General features: G+C 47.5%; 1 protein-coding gene across 1 annotated transcript in view; it reads left to right on the plus strand.

Annotated features, from left to right (window-relative positions):
* Nucleotides 1-16,493, plus strand: part of LOC146863790 (endonuclease domain-containing 1 protein-like) — a 32,877-nt gene extending 16,384 nt beyond the window's left edge. Inside the window, exons 2-3 of the mRNA XM_085628075.1 lie at nt 9,678-9,990; nt 15,352-16,493. Coding sequence (XP_085484201.1) covers nt 9,703-9,990; nt 15,352-15,909 — 846 coding nt within the window. The 5' untranslated portion in view covers nt 9,678-9,702 and the 3' untranslated portion in view covers nt 15,910-16,493. The remainder of the gene's footprint in view (nt 1-9,677; nt 9,991-15,351) is intronic.
* Nucleotides 16,494-17,293: the final 800 nt, after the last annotated feature.

Below are 17,293 nucleotides of genomic sequence, written 5' to 3' on the forward strand. Positions count from 1 at the left end.
CAATGCCCCAAACTGATGCCTTTTGATTCACAATAATACATCCCTAGCTCAGTCCTGGTAGTGTGGCACAGATCAGTCAGGCTTTCTAGAGGAACATGTGTTAAACAAGTCAGGGGCATATTCTCAAGGATCTATCGCCGAGTTTTCGGCACTTTATCGCAGCCAAAGTGGTGTTAAATTCATTGCACCATTCACAAGCTGGTGCTAACAGCCGACATCACCAGTTTCCCTGCGATAGCAGACGCAAAAAACCTCGCCACGGATGACATCGGCAACTAACGCTATTGAGATGCAGAGTAGGCGTTCCCGTGCAAAAAGCAGCAAAAACACCACTTTGCAACATTCTCAACTACCAGCAAGATCGGCAATAAGACCACAAAACATGCGATAAGGCACGTTAGCTGCAGGAAATTAACACCTGCTCTGACCTGGTGCAAAGTCGGACAACAACCGGCACCAGACAAGGAAGACCAGCCCAGAGCCACACCTGAAGACCAACAGATGCCATGGAGCCAATGATCATGCAGCACGGAGCACCAACAGGGCCACAACACCCACTGTCACCACCCCAGGACCGCCACCCACCATCACCCCCTGTCCCCCCATCCCTGTTCGTTACTCACTCTGTTGATGTTGTGTCAGGTCATGTCGAGCTGTGTCCGGACTCCGACTCCTTGCACCATCTCCACACTGATGACTGTGGCCGCAATTTGCTTCAGCTCCCCCTGTGGCGCAGGTCTCCCACCTCCATTCACTGTTGCTGCATTCCTGTTGGCATCGGGTTTCTGCTTGGTTTGGCTTTTCACATCATGCCAGCGCATCTTGGCCTCCCCGAAACCCTGACTGCATTCACAATAGGATGCCATTTTTCCGTCTGTGTTGCCAATGACACGGCGGAGGTGACAGACAGTTGTCATTAGTGTTCTGTCACCTCCATGCCGACGATTGGGGTTCTCATGAGGACTGTACCCCGTCTTCCTCTTCTCCTTGTCCTTCCCTGAGCCCGAGGTTCCTTGCTGGTGGTCTGTGGGGCTCATGTTGACCTGGGCACTGGGTACGGGTGCATCTATGTTGCTACGCGGTTTATCTTGTTATCGGTGTGTTTTTCTTGTTCTGCTTATATGGTCATTTTCCTACATGACGCGTGGGAATTGCAGGCCACTCGCTGATTTTCGCTGGTTTTTGTATCGCTATTGGCCTCATTGCAGCTTTTTCTGCGTTCGTGTTTTGCATTTTTGCGGCGTCGCGTTGACTTTATCGCGATCATTTGGCGGGTTATCGTGGGGCTATCGCATGGTACCGCAGGGTTGTGAATACCACGTTGACACAGAGTTATTTTCCCACGATAGACTGCGATGTGAAGAGTTGCGTTAAGCTAAATTAACGATGATTATCACATGTTCTTGAGAATATCCCCCTCAGAGTACCAACATGGACAACAAGCAATTAACATGACTCAAAAGAAATCCAACATCAATTTATAAAAAATAGAGCAGATTTTCATATAAATTAAGGCACCAAAATGATCACAATCAGATATGTATAACTGGAGTTATGGATTTTAGAATAAAGAATAAATCAGTGCACAGTACTAGCATCAAACTTTAATATTGCGATCAATGGAGAAAACAGCTGGTGACAATCGGTCACCTGGTGCTGAAAACAGGACCCACGGCTGCTAGAAAAACGCACTTGTGACACTCAGTCACTTGCAGGTTGAGTTCTGGGGAACCCACAGGAGGTTAAGCTGGTGTGGGTCCCTGGACCAATGTTCACCAGGCAGTACAACTATACCTGGCTCATGCGGCCCGGGTGCACAGTGATCCTGGCTGAACTTGGCACTGAACTTGGGAACTGAGGATGCTGGACTTACCACTTGGACTTGGCTCACCAACGGAGCCACTGAGGTGGGTGGTTGAAGGTGTTGCAGGATTCCCTCGAGGTGCAGCTTTGAGCAAAGTTGGTTATAGCCTTGCTGGCCACCAACAAACCTTGGCATCGGCAAACAGCGTTCGGTTACTTTGATGTGCTGGAGTCCGGAGGAAAACTGTAGCAGCCTCAAACTTACTGGAGGTCAGGACTATGGTTCCCACAATGCACTGGACCATTTACTTTTGGGAGATCCCTTGGCGGGACTCATGGCGAGTGGTTCTTTGGTTTCTGAGCGTGCTGGTTCCTGCGGACTGCAGGAGACTAGTACCTCTTGTTGCATATAATGTAATATATAGATATGATTAGGCAGGTAACTTGTAGCCTTGCAACTGTTGCTAGGTTGTGACATATATGTAGAATGTAGATTGTTAAAGTGGTTTGGACTTATTGTACTGGCAATTGCTAACTGGATCTTGCCAGGGTTGGTAACACCCTTTAACAGCAACTTAATTAAACCACAATTAAGTAAATTGATGCATTGGGGTTCTTTTCACCTGTAGTCCAAGGAAGTTGCGTTGGTGCTCAGAGAAGTTCCTCCTGCCTTTGGAACCAGTCTCTGGTCCAGGATGAGTCACAGTTGTGCAGTTGCAAAATGGTTGCCAGAGGTGCTGAGATTTGCACCTTTGCTTTGTGCAGGTCTCTTCTTTATCCTTGGATGTAAGTTGATGACGGGGGTGCCTCCTAAATCCTAGATTAAGGGGCACTATAGATGGCCGGTGGCCACATTGCCTGTCGCCTTGTGACGCCAAACGAAACGCATGACCCCTTCTCCTGCTGTCACTGCTGTTGGTGGAGAGGTTTTGCTGAGGAAGGTGGTGAGATGTCCTTTGGTGACCATGTTCAGCTGAGGATACTGCCTCAGCTGTATCCTACTCAACACTCACTCCCTCCACCAATACGCCGTAGAGATCTGAAACCTACTCAACCCCGTCTCCCCCGACAATGCCTTCCTCACGGAAACCTGGATGAACCCCAGTTCAGCCCCGGACATCGCCATCGTCATCCCGGAGGGCTACAAGAAAATTTGCAAGGATCGCACCAACGAACCAGGGGGAGGCTTTGCCATCATTTACAAAATCACCCTCCGCCTGACCAGCCACTCAGACAACCCAACGATCAGCATGGAGCTCCTCCACTTCCAGATCTAGACTAACCCAAACACCACCTTCTGTGGCACCCTCATCTATGGACTCTGGCTTCCCTTAAGAATGCCCTCGCAAGCAACAGTCCAAGAAAGCAAGCTGGTTCACTCCCGCCCTTCAAGATTCTAGGTGCACCTGCCGATGGCTCGAAAAGAGAAGGAGGAGCAACGAAAACCCTGGAAACCCATGGAGCCTTCAAATTTGCCATCACCGCAAACCACATCCCCCCCAAAATAACAAAGAAAACGGCCCTTCAAGAAAAATGAATGCCAACGCAAACAACAGCAAAGAACTCTTTGCTGTAGTCAAGGAGTTTGCCAAGCCAACACCAAGACTACAGACTCCCCACCCTTCCAAGAACTCTGCATCAAGCTTGGCACCATCTTTTACCACAAGATCAAGCAGATCTACAACAGCTTCGACATCCAAAACACCAACCACACTGCCCACCACCACACCCAACGACGCCGCAACCCACCAGATCCTGCTTAACTGGACCCCCCTCACTGTGGATGACACCCTCAAGATCCTGTTGAGCATCAAGTCTGGAGCCGCCTCGTACCTCTGCCCGCACCACATCTTCCGCAGAGTCCCCACCTCCATCACCGAGCCATTAACTGCTCCATCAAGACCATCACCTTCCCTGAAGACTGGAAACACGTCAAGATCAACCCCCTGCAGAGGAAGCCCTCCGCTGACCAGATGGACCTCAAGAACTTCAGACCCACCTCCCTGCTCCCCTTCCCAGCCAAAGCCATTTAGAAAGCCATCAATGTCCAACTCTCCGAGTTCATAGAAGCCAACCACGTCCTGGACCTCTCCCAATCCAGCTTCCAGAACAACCACAGCACTGAGACCTCCCTCCTCGCCGCTACAGACTATATCTGCTCCCTCCTCGACCGTGGCGAAACAGCAGCCCCCATCCTCTTGGACCTCTCAGTCTCCCACTGCACCCTCGCGCACAAGACTCCATGGCGCCAGCATCCGCAACAAGACCCTGGAATGGATCTGGTCGAACACTGAGAGTAAGACTACTACCATTCCTCTCTGAACCCATAGAGATCAGCTGCTGAGTGCCACACGGCTCTTCCCTGAGCCCCACTCTCTTCAACGTCTACATGGCCATGCTTGCAGCCTTCGTCAGGAACCACAGACTCAACATCGTCTCCTACACAGATGACACCCAGCTGATCCTCTCCCTCACCAACAAACCAACAGTCCTCAGGAGCAACTTCCACGACAGGATGAAGACTGTTGCCACCTGGATGAGAGGCAGCTGCCTCAAGCTAAACTCAGACAAAACTGCCTGGGCCCCACCCCCTCTGCTTGGGACATTTCCTCGTGGCTCACCGCACTAGGAGATTCCCCACACCCACGCACCCCGCACAAAACCTCAGCATCATTCTGGAATCCTCACTCACCATGAACCACCAGATCAATGTCGTCTCCTCAGGATGCTTTCTCACACTTCACCTGCTTCATAAAATTTTCAGGTGGATCTCCACCGAGTCCAGAATGACCATCATCCATGCGCTCATCAGCAACAGACTCAACTACGGCAAAGCACTCTATGCTGGCGTCATGCTAAAAATCCTCAAGAAACTGCAGAACATTCAAAACGCAATAGCCACACTCGTCCTCAAGATCCCACGTCACAGCCACATCACTGAACACCTGAGAAAACTCCACTTCCTCCCAGTCAACAAAAGGGTCACCTTCAAGCTCCTCACACAAGCCTACAAAACCTTCCACGAAGTGGGACCTGCTTACCTCAAACACCCTCTCTCATTCCACGCACCCACCAGACACCTCTGTCCTGCCCAACAGGCTCTTGCTCCCATTCCATGGATCCATAAATCTAGGGCCAGTGGAAGATCCTTCTCCTACCTTGCCGCCAAGATCTGGAACACCCTGCCTCTCCACCTCAGGCAATCACCATCGTTGCCCCAAATCAGAAAGGATCTCAAGACCTGGCTCTTTGACTGAATCACAGGGCCTGGATTGATCAGCAGCCCCTCCCCCCACCAACTCTGCACCTTGAGACTCTTACGGGTGAGTAGCTGCGCCTTACAAGCATCTAATTGATTGAGTAACTGGAATGCGTCATATTTACAAGACTACGACACATTCATGTCCTTGTCCCTGCACTGGTGCCATTTTAGCTGCCTAGCGCCAACGCAGGCTCACTTGCGCCATGGTGCAATGGTGCCTACGTTGGTGGCAGGATGCTTTTTCTGTAGGAAGGGACACCTCCCTGCATGAAGACAGTTCCCTGAGGCTTTTTTCCTCTTTCTATGTGTGCTGCAGAATACAGAACACATAGAGGAAAATTCAAGGGGAAATAAAGATATTTCTCCTTGTTCTGCCTCCGCTGGGGAGGCGTATCTTTTTGGCACATTCCCAGGTTTACCAGGTCTGGTAAATCTGGAAATGCATCAAAAACCTTGGGGGTTGCATGTGAACATCCACGCAACACCCATAGAATGCCTTCCTTGCGCAGAGTAAGGCAATGAAGCGATTTGCCCTGCGTTGCCTTACTCCAGATTTATGGAGACACTCTAGGCTACGCAAACTGGCCCCACGAGTCTTCATAAATCTGACTTAAGGTTTGTTCGCATCGCTCTTGCGCCACGTTGCGTGGCGCAAGAGCGAAGCAAACCTGCTCGTAAATAGACCCCATGGTATTTATTATTAATTAATAATTAGGTGTTGTGCTCCTTTACAGTGAAACAATGGTGAGTTCCAGAGAAGGAGTTTAACTCACTCAGGCCATCCCTAGTTTAAGAATTCTTTGAAAAAATGAGCCTTGAACTGTTTGTTGAAAGCAGGGTTAATGTTCTTAAATCAGAGGGAAGAGAGTTTGAAGTGAGGCAGCAGACCTTGAGAGAAATCATTTTAGTGATACTGAGGTTTGGAACTTCTAGGAGTAATGTGTCTCTGCGTCCAGCACTCTCAGTCCATGAGAGTAAGTAGGCCTGCTCCATGTGGTGGGTTGTTCTTAGGAATGGCCTTCTAAATTAGACAATATATCTCAAATTCAATTATGGTTGAGATGAATGATGTTTTTTTTTTTTTTGAGTGTTCATAAAAAGCAAAAAAGAGCCTCGCTCCATCACCCACGCCTAGTTAAGGGGATCAATAGAGTGATTTACAGAATGTGTTCGGTTGGTCGCTGCATGGAAGAAGCCCGGGATTGCATTCTGGACTCTCTTCCTTGGTCTTACCACAACACTCCACACTCAGCCATCCGGGTTACCCTTTCCTAACACTTCACTATTTTTAAGTTATGACCCACAGTGATTAAAGCATGGGTTGTCAGAGAACTGGATATGACTCAGATAAGTCTGCTTCTAGAAATATACCAGCTAAGAAAGAGAAACCAAAATGTTGCCAACACAGACAAGGTCAACAGGGCCATGGTTCGGAAATTCAGTGTTGGTGCCAGAGTGCAGTTTCAGCATCTGAGACATGATGAAAATGATGTCTTAGGCCGAACCGCCTCTGGTTGTAGAACGAATAAGTGGACAGTCTGCCAAAGTCAAAGGGAGTTGGTAAAAAGTTATTAAGATTTTACAGTGTGGTGGTTGTGCAGGCCAGTCCCAAGCCTGGGATTGGGCTGCCATACAGTTCCCTTTCTATGAATGCTTTGGCCAATAGGGGTAACAGTTGTAGAAATGTAAACTAACTTAGAGAACAGACATGTAGGTAAATCTTTTTGTGGAGTGAGTCAGATTAATTTGCTTGTCTTTATCATTTTAGTATTCCAAATTTATTTTAGGAACTTATCTTTCTCCTATATCCAGTTTAGGTATCATATTCCCTTATTACTTTCACTACTATATAGCATACACTCCATGTATTACCTTGGAACACATCTGAGACTCGGGTGCAGGTGCCATCCAATAGTCCAATTTATTTGGATATGGACCAAACGCACTTTGGTTTGTCCGCGCGAGCCTTCTTACCAGATGATCACCCTTTCAGTTTTTCCCTGAAATGTGCAATCTGTACATAAAACACAATCCATTTAGCATGTTATACATTTGTTCATATTCCATATTTTAGGATCATGTGGGACTTCACGCTTGGATTTATGTGGACTATGTTACATGCTATGTTTGCATCATTTGTGGGAGAAAAACTCCACCGGTTTTTCTCCCAGCCAAGTTTTCTTTTCACTTCTGGGGTCAAAATGACTTCTCACCAAATCATCTCTCCAACTTTTGCTTTTACCTTAAGTTATTTTGGACCTGCTCAAATTATTGCCCTGATTTATTTATTTTTTTAAATTCCATCTTCTTGGTCAAGATCTTTCTAAGCTTCTCTGACCGACTGTTGTCGCAGTGATTGTCCTAATTGTGTCCTGGCTACTTTGCTGGTTTGAAGAACTGTAGTGAAAGAGTGAAGCCCACCTGATGATCTAGGGTTTGTTTTCAACCTGCTGTTCTCTCTTCACTCAGCTGCTACAGTGGAGTGCGTGCTGTCCAGTCTATGTGACCCGACCACTGTGCACTTTAACTCGGTGCGACTGCACTTTAATAGTTACAGAATAATCATTCTTTTTACCTGTCAACTAGTCAATGGTCTTGTTTTGATCTTTTGCCCACAGCTGCATTTAAGGGAGTCACCGCAGTGAGTATTAGTCTGGTTTTTGTTAAGAGGATGGCACGTGCTCTCTTGTCACAGTACAGATGTAGTAGTGAGACTTTATTTCACACTCAGCACTTTGGCCTTCTGCTTGGGATCTATCTTCACTCATTCCATTGATTTTTTTTGTTTTTCTGTTTGGTGGACTCCCACCGTGGGATCATTACATTGAGTAAAACAGGGGGTTTGCTGATACAGCCAAGAGTTCAGCATTGGTTGTGACTATGCACTCCCTTGTGAATTGATTATGCGGCTGGATGTGTTTTATTTCCTGTACTCTTTGGATTGAATCCCCTGAAGAAGGGCCTCTGTCCCAAATGCATTGGGCAGGAAGTACACTCCGGAGTTTTGTTGGAGACATTCTTTGTTGTGATTACTAAACATGAATGTTGAATATTAAAGTGAATATTAGTTTTAAGAAACAGCCTATTCTGTGATTGTTGTAACCAGTGAATAACGATACAGATATTGTTGCAAGTTGACAGGTAAAAAGAATGGTTATTATGTCAATATTACAGTGCAGTTGCACCGAGTTAAAGTGCACAGTGGTCGGGTCACATAGACTTGAAAATAGGGTACTTTCCTGGTTTCCCAATCCTAAGGGGTTTTTGCATCCCCCTATCTATGTATGCATATAATACACATTAATGGGTCTCTTCACCCAATGCTTTTGTTTGACACCATCAGACATTTGCAAATCATCACCGCCTGCACCAGAAGCGCGATTGTTTCTTTTGTTAGACCCTCGCCCACTCTAGTAGTGGCATGCATCACCATCAGGTGTCATCTTGGGCCCTAAAATCCAGGATGGGCTCAAACATATTCCATGGAGCACTTATGATATTTAGTAGTAGAAGGGCTCTTTAAGAATAAAAATGCCTTGAGGAACCCGGGTATCCCCCTTGTTAGTGGTTGCTCAGATATGGTTAAAAAATGAAAAGCTGGGTCCACCCATAGTGGGCTGTTTCACACCAATTGGCTCGGAGCCGTGAAACTGAGAGGGCTGTCTTGGTTACTGAGTGGGTGTGAGAAATAAAGACTTCATGCCTTCTCTATGTATGTGTCATGTTTTATTAGGGGGTTCACATTTGGGAATGGATTGCACACCTTAGATTATGTGTAACTTCCTCCTTATTTGTCGTAGAAATCACTGTGGCGTGCATTTTCACTGGTGACGTGCTTAGCCCAAACTGCACGTTGAAACATAACCACACCATATCAGGGCGACTTCCCACCCCGTGTCCAGTGGCACTGCCAGTACTGCGTTAAGCGTTATCTTGTATATTAGTTCAAACTTTACTCCTGTTTACTCCAAAAACACTCTTCATTCTTTGACTCTTGGAACTCGTCAAAACCTTCATGCAAGGAAAGCATTATCCTTAAGTTTCTCATGTTCAAAATGGGCCATCCGAACCTCTAATTCAGAACACGTACAAGCGCTGTATTTCATCAGAAGCAGTTTATTAACCCAATGCATTTCGGGCCTCGATGGGCCCTTCGTCAGGGGAAACTGAAATTAACAATAAGACAGACATTACAAATTTATCCTGCATGATGTATTGGAGTTATCTCATTTAAAAACAATCTTAGTCTTATAAAATGTCATTCATTTCTCCATAGTTGCCACATGCAATGGTAACGAAAACCTCTTTCACAATGTCTTAATCCCCTGTAGTACCGGGAAACACTCTTACTCCTTTCACCCGTTTAAAATCACATGCATTAAACTGTTGAGATTGCAGCACCCACCACAGGACTTCTTTCTTTCCCTTCATTTTGTAACCCTTGTGCCTCGTATTCACATTACTACTCTCTATTCTCTATTAGGGGGTTCACCACAATAGCGTTTGGCCATAATGGCACTTCTGGGCACAACCATTAATGAAAAACAATAACTATAGATCATATTGGCATCTTTTGAATTGATCAGCTGACACTTGTTCCATTCTCTTTCAGGGATACGATTGTTACCAGTTTCATCATGTTCCACATCGCACTGCTCCCGCTAGCGCTGAGCTGCTACGCTCTGGCGGATGCTAAAGTATTACTCGGGAATGGATTTACAAAAAGAGATTGTGCTGGTTTCTTCTACAAAGACACAGAGCCAACTGGCATCATACCACACGGTGGAGCAAGGATTTGCCAGCGGTTTGAGAAAAAGTATCGGTTTGCCACAATGTATGACAGATTGAGACGCATTCCAACGTATTCCGCATATATCTACGAAGCTGCGAAGAGTGTCAGAACTGAATGGATGATAGAGCCCCAGGTGAGGACCTTCTATAATCCACATTGAGGCATTTCATGAGTCTTCATGATATGGCCTGAGCCAAAGGCTTCTACACAGTTTTAAACTAGGCTAGAGCTACCTCAATAATAAACACTTGACCTAAGTAGGACTGCTCTATACCTATTTTACTCACCTGACGCCTTGTGCACTACCCAGCCCTCACACCCGCACGCACCCTACGGCTTCTTCAAAAGATCCCCGACAAAGAGCCCCGGTTCCGGGAGCCCGTCAGGCATTGCAGCGCCGGCTTGACGAGGGGCAAATGCCCAAATGATGAAGCATGACATCCCTTGGGGTGTGTGAGGGCATTTCGAAGAAAGACCTGTCTTCCCCTTTCCCTTCCTCCCCTTCCCCCATAGTCTTAGCTAATTAGGAACTGCTCAACTTCTTTACACTGAGCCAGAGGAGGGCCATCCCAGGAAAGGAGCCAAGAGGCAGTATTCTTACCTGCCCTCTTCTCTTTTCTACTGCCCCCATTTTAAGTATCACAAAATAGATTGATTCCTGTGCATTCGTGTGTGCCTTACAGATGGGAACACTTATCTTTGAAGACCCGGTGACGAAAGATATAGTGTCAGATGGGCCCTCCTCTTTTAGCACAGCTTAGATGATGTCACTTCCTCTACAGGACCACCACTGAAACCTTGGCAGATCCTCTGCCCACCTGAAGAGGAAAACAAACTCCAGGAGGAGGAGGGGAGGAGATATGGCTCAAGGCTACAGGTGCCCACCTTGAAACTGGGGAACCAGGCTTAAGTCCCCGGCATGTTTCAGCATCCTGTGGTCTTGGGCAAACAAAGGAATGTCCCTGTGCTCCACAAAACTGTTATGTAATCTAGTGATTTGATTGATTTGATTTTATATGTATAAAGCCCAAAGTAAGAAAAGAACACATTTTCTAAGCATTTTTAGTGTATAAAAAGTAACGGCATTAACTTGATGTTTGAAGGACAGGGATGTGTCAAAGATTACTCCTCGAGTCTTAGCTTTTATTGATGGTCAAGAAAGATTCACAAGTTCTTGAGGCCACCAATTAGGTGACCAGAAGGACAGGTTGGATCCCAAAAACTTGCTGATCTGTTGCATACAATTGTGAAATCTTGATGCTGTGTCGTGAATGTCACTAGCAACTGAGATGATAATTTGAGTGTCATCAACATACAACACCATGGCAAAACCAAAGGATTTAATTAGTTGTGCCAGGGGAGTGACATACAAATTGAAAAGTGAAGGGCTAAGAGTAGAGACCTGTGGCACACCACATGGTACTCGAAAAGAGGCAGATACCAAATTGCCTATTTCCACTCCTTGCTCTCTATCCACCAGAAACTAATTAAGAAGAGATAGAGCTACATGCTCACATAAAGCTCTCTAATGCCCATGGGCCCAGTTCTGCACTACATAAAACCATGAAAAAATGAGAACATGTGGAAGATAAACATGAATAAGAGATATTTAATTAAGGGGAACTGGACTGGAGAGGGAGGAGGAGATAACACTGGAAGAAATATGTCCAGAACAAATTAAATGAAACAGATGCAATGAGACCTCTATCTAAAACCTTTAATGCTAATGCTTCACAATGATCAGTTTTAAGAGTGCAGGATCCCAGTCCATTAATACCCATAGACTGTGGAGTAAAGCAGCATTCAAGCTCTTGAAGGCCCCTTGAAGTCTATAATGTCCTGTGCATCCAATCGCTCTGGCTCTGACCAGCTGCATCAGTCACTGCGGAAGCCCAGGCAGATCCTCATTGTTTGTACTGAGCTGCCATTCCTTGCTAGTTCTCCATCATTCATGGTTGTTAACTCAACAAAATTCCTGGGGTAACAGAACTGACATCACAAGTTCCTTGCCCCCCCACCCTCGATGACATCACAGGGTTGACTCTTTGTACCACCCCGACCCAGCCATAGCCTCCTAATTTCTACAGTGGAGGTTGGACAAAGGTAGTGTTGGACGTGGCCCTTTTTCCCTGAATTTTTTCGTTTTTGCAGTGTTAAGGTGCAGGTGCTCCCTTCTCCCAAGATGGCTGCCACAGGCCCCTGCTACTGCAGAGTGGTCTTTATTAGTAGCACCCTAGCTGCCAGGAGCTGGCTGGAACCCCACAACAATGTTGCGACTCCAGCCCGCCTTTTTGTCCCATAGGTAGAGTGGGGAAGCTCCTGGAATGTGCTGGAACCTTCTAGAAGGGAGGTGTGGTTTTTCTTTTGCCGCCTTGGCCAGAGGTCACCTGACCTAGGGCTACTTAAGTGAGGGAGGGAGCTTTTTGTGGTGAGTTGGCCATTGGGGTGAAGCAGAGCTGGAAGAATCCACCAGGAGTGTAGGCGGTAGGGCCTAGCCAGGGACTTATGCCTCTGAGAGTGACAGGATTTAGGTGCTGCCTCTTAAGTGAGTGAGGGACCCTGTGAAACCCACTGATCTTGCCCAGCAGTAGGAGGACCCAGAGACTCGCTGCCCAGCCTGACTAGGAAGGATCTAGTCGCCCTCTCCATCCCTACCCCCCTGTAACAGAACCCCTGTAAGGGCGCCAGATACATCTGCGCCAACAAGCCTTTATCTAACATCTGAGAACAGAACTTATATGCCAAGCACTGAGACTGCGTGTCCAGATTGAACTCTCAACCTCATATGCCAAGCACTGAGACTGCGTGTCCAGATTGAACTCTTAAACTTATATGCCAAGCACTGAGACTGCGTGTCCAGACTGACCCCTGAAGCCGTATGCAAAGCAGATTGAAGAGCCACCGGGGATCGACCAGGTATTAGCGCTGTGACCCCTGCGCTCCCTGACCTGGGACCCCCGGCAGCGTGCTCCGCTGAGCGCGGAGTCCTCAACCTTAACTTGAGCCCCCCCTGTGACGTGGAAGCCAGCGCGCTCACCGCTGCGGCCCGGAGGCCGGAAGAAGTGCCCTGCAAAGTGGCGAGGCCCGTGAGAAGCCCGGGGCCCCGCCGCTGCCGTCGCAGCTGTGAGAGAAGGTGCGCGAGGCCTGGGGCCGAGTTTCCCCCATCGACGCTGGAGCGGACGCCGGCTGACGCCGAGAACGAGGTAAGCCCGGTGGCTGGGATTGCCCCTGGTGCGCCCCCTACTGAGTGGGGCCTGACATTAGTGTCGTATGCCGACGAAACACAGCTGGCCATCCCTCTTTCAGAAGGTCCTTCTAACTCTTCCTCTAGCTTCAAAAACGGCCTCTCCGCGGTTGCCCAATGGATGACAATGAACTGTCTACAACTCAACGCTGGTAAAACAGAGGTGCTACTCCTTGGCAAAAACACCAGCCTCTGGAATGAGCACTGGTGGCCGTCCTCCCTAGGCACCATCCCCTCTCCCAAATCCCTAGTGAAAAATCTAGGCGTTTGGATGGATGCCTCACTCAACTTTCAGGCCCACACCAAAAAAGTTGCTGGCACCTGTATTGGCCTGCTGAGGAGCCTCAGCCACATACTAGGCTTTTTCGACGCCAAAACTCGCCAACTTATTATTCAAGCCACCATCCTCTCGCGTCTTGACTACGCCAATGTACTCCTTCTTGGTGCCAACAAAAGTGAGGTAGCACGACTCCAACGCGTGCAAAACTCTGCGGCTAGAACTCTGGTCGGCCTCCCCCGCAGGTGCTCAGCCAGAGCTACCATCAAAAAACTACACTGGCTACCCGTTGATTCCAGAATCAAATTCAAGACCCTCATCATGACCTTCAAAATCCTCAAACTCGATACCCCCCCTCTGCTACGACCACTTCTCACTCCCTATGCGCCGTCACGGAACCTAAGATCTTCTAACCAAAACCTTCTATGCGTCCCGCGCATAAAACTTTGCCGCATGGGCGGCCGCTCCTTCAGGTTTCTTGGAGCCAAACTTTGGAATGAGCTGCCGCAACACATCCGCACCATAGAAAGCCTACCAGCGTTCCGGAAAGCAGTAAAAACTTATCTATTCCCTCTCCCGTAATGTCCCTTTTCCGCTCAGGCCAGGATCTTGGTTCTTAGCGCCGGGACGCCTCATTGCTGGGGCAGCTGTTTGCGCTCTACCAAAACTATAGAATAGAATAGAATAGAACCGCACCGCACCCTCATCCCGGGTCCCCTCTCCGTGGGAGTTTCCCCCCTGCCGGCGCGACGGAGAGACCCCGCCGAGGGATCCTCTCCTTGTGCCCCCGTGACTGCTCTGGAGCGAGGTGCCCTGCGAACGGCACCGGAGCCGAGAGACTCGCTCCTACCGTCCCGGGCGCTTCCCGCTAAAAGCTCCGTGAGGCGCATTGACTGTCCTACCCCACATTGAAGTACTCAGCGCCCACAATTACAAGTAGCGCTCTGATATTCCTGTGCCGGATTGAAGTGCTCAATGTCCATAATTACAAGTAGCGCTCTGTTATTCAGGTGCCATATCGAAGAGCTACATGCTAGTGATTATGAGTAGCGCTCTGTTATCCATGTGCCCTATTGAAGTGCTACGTGTTGGTGATTACGAGTAGCGCTCTATTATCCATGTGCCCTATTGAAGTGCTACGTGTTGGTGATTACGAGTAGCGCTCTGTCATTCATGTGCCATATTGAAGTGCTACGTGTTGGTGATTACGAGTAGCGCTCTGTTATTCATGTGCCATATTGAAGTGCTACGTGTTGGTGATTACGAGTAGCGCTCTGTTATTCATGTTCCATATTGAAGTACCACGTGCTATTGATTACGAGTAGCGCGCTGTTATTTACGCCCATGTTGAAGTGCTACGTGCTATTGATTACGAGTAGCGCGCTGTTATTCATGTTCCATAATGAAATGCTAAATGACATCTATTACGAGTAGCCCTATGCTAGATGCCCCGTTCTGAGGTCGTCACCAGTTAGCGCGCCTAGCGCCATCGTCACCTCCCTAAGGCGCTACAGGAAAGTGAAGCGCGCGTGTACCTCTAGGTGAAGGGTAATTGTACCTCAGGCAGTACTGAAATATAATGAATGTCATTTGTGGTATTACTAGCTTATGAAATGTACTGCTACCTCATGAACTGCATCTAACGTGATCTGCTTGGATAAACTTGAGTATTTACTTAACTCCTACCGTGTGGCGTCACTTATTGTGTGTGTTCCTTGTCCCATGTGAGGTGCGTGTTGTATGGTTGCTTTACACACAGACCTTTGGTGGCCCGACCGCTCGTCCTACAGGTAGCAAGAAGGGTACCAAGATAAATCCCTAATTGATGCCCATTCCATCTTGCTCTTAGTCTCAAATCTCCTTGCTGAACCAGCACTTTAAAGGAATGGTTCTTTTTTCAGAAGGAATATTTGTAGCTGATGAAAGATTCCGAGGCCCCTAGTAACAACTTTTCTAACTTTTCTATTCTACAGCTTGTCGACCCGTCATACCCTGAAACAATGGAAGAGGAGCGATTTACACAAATCAATAGAACGCTGCTTCAAATGAACCAGGCGGTAAATGCTGATTACGAATCTGCCTCAAACATGTTTGACCGAGGGCACATCAACCCAAGCCTGCACCATAACAGCATGTTCGACTCAAAGGCCACCTTCACCTTGACCAATGTTGTGCCACAGAACAGAGCACTCAACCAGGGGGCATGGAGAGGATATGAAGAGGACACAATAAGACACCGAGCTCAAGGCTGCACCAGAACATACGCAATTGTGGGGGCGATCCCTGGGAACAACGACATAGCCGAAAAAAGAGTCAATGTGCCCAGCTATATCTGGGCTGCTGCCTGTTGCACTATGGTAAACCGTACAGTGAAAGCCTGGGCTGTCATTGCTGAGAACAGTAGTCAAAATAAAGTTGGCAATATCACCATAGAAAACCTTGAGTCACAGATAAGCAAAGCAACAGGAAGAAATGTCCGTCTCTTCCATGATGATTGCCCCAGAAAGTTTCTAATCCCCGACTCCTCTTAAGAGTTCAAATTGCTTTCTTTGCTATTCTTGGCACCCATTTCTCTTTTGCAAATGATATCGCTTCTGGCAGATCAATAAATGAATGCTTGATTTACAGATCATATTAATCCTAACAAAGTGGGTTCTAATCAATCAATGACCAATATCATCCTGGGGAACCACTGATCCCAGTAGGACAGTTGGACAGTGATACCTGGGCTGCCATGTGTTCTATATCACATGCTAGTCAGTGTCTATCACAGTTCAGAATCCTATTGGAAGCCACTTCTCTCCACTGAAAGTGCCACAGACCCACCAGCTATGGGGATATAGACTGTTTAAGCTCCTCCCTGATGTACAGCTCACCCTGTAGGCACATGCATTCAAGGCCAAAACTAATACAATGGAGAACTAACATAGAAGAAATACATCTACCACTGCTCCTTGCCTTGAAATAGTTAAATGTATTTAAAAAATGAGATGACCGCTATCAAAGATACTGATTGGAAACACAGTGAGTTTGTTTTGGATATAGTATCCTCCCCCAAACCCATCACACCTTACTGGTGATGCTGAATCTGCAATAAACATAACCCAAACCCAACAAGAAGACTCACACACCACTCCTAGGAAATAGTGCATGGAATGCACAGTCCATCTCCCTCTCCTCTCAAATAATGCCGCCAAAGCCCTGTGCGATGAGAGGATATGTGACACCTAAGCCCTATATGGAGAGAGCAACTATGAGGCCAAAGCCCTATGCAGATCTGAGGATATGTGACGCCAAAGCCATGTACAGAGAGAGGAACTATGACACTAAAGCCCTATGCAGATCAGAGGATATGTAACACCAAAGCCCTATACAGAGAGAGGAACTATGGCACTAAATACCTTTGCAGATGAGAGTGTATGTGATGCCTAAGCTCAATACAGAGACAGGAACTATGACGACTAAGCCCTATGCAGATGAGAGGATACATGACATCTAAGCCCTGTACATAGAGTGAAACTATGATGCCAAAACCCTATACAGATGAGAGGATATGTGACGCCAAACCTCTATACAGAGAAAGGAGCTATGACGCCAAGGCCCTATCAGATGAGAGGATATGTGGCGCCAAAGCCCTATACAGAGAGAGGAACCATGACGCCAAAGCTCTATGCAGAAAGGATATGTGATGCCAAAGCCATATACAGAGAGAGGAACTATGAGGCAAAAGCCCTATGCAGATCAGAGGATATGTGATGCCAAAGCCAAGTACAGAGAGAGGAACTATGACACCAAAGCCCTATGCAGATCAGAGGATATGTGACATCAAAGCCCGATACAGAGAGAGGAACTATGGCACTAAATACCTATACAGATGAGAGTATATGTGATGCCTAAGCCCTATAAAGAGACAGG

The sequence above is a fragment of the Triturus cristatus genome, chromosome 2_1 (genome assembly GCF_964204655.1).
Source record: "Triturus cristatus chromosome 2_1, aTriCri1.1, whole genome shotgun sequence".
NCBI lineage: Eukaryota > Metazoa > Chordata > Amphibia > Caudata > Salamandridae > Triturus > Triturus cristatus.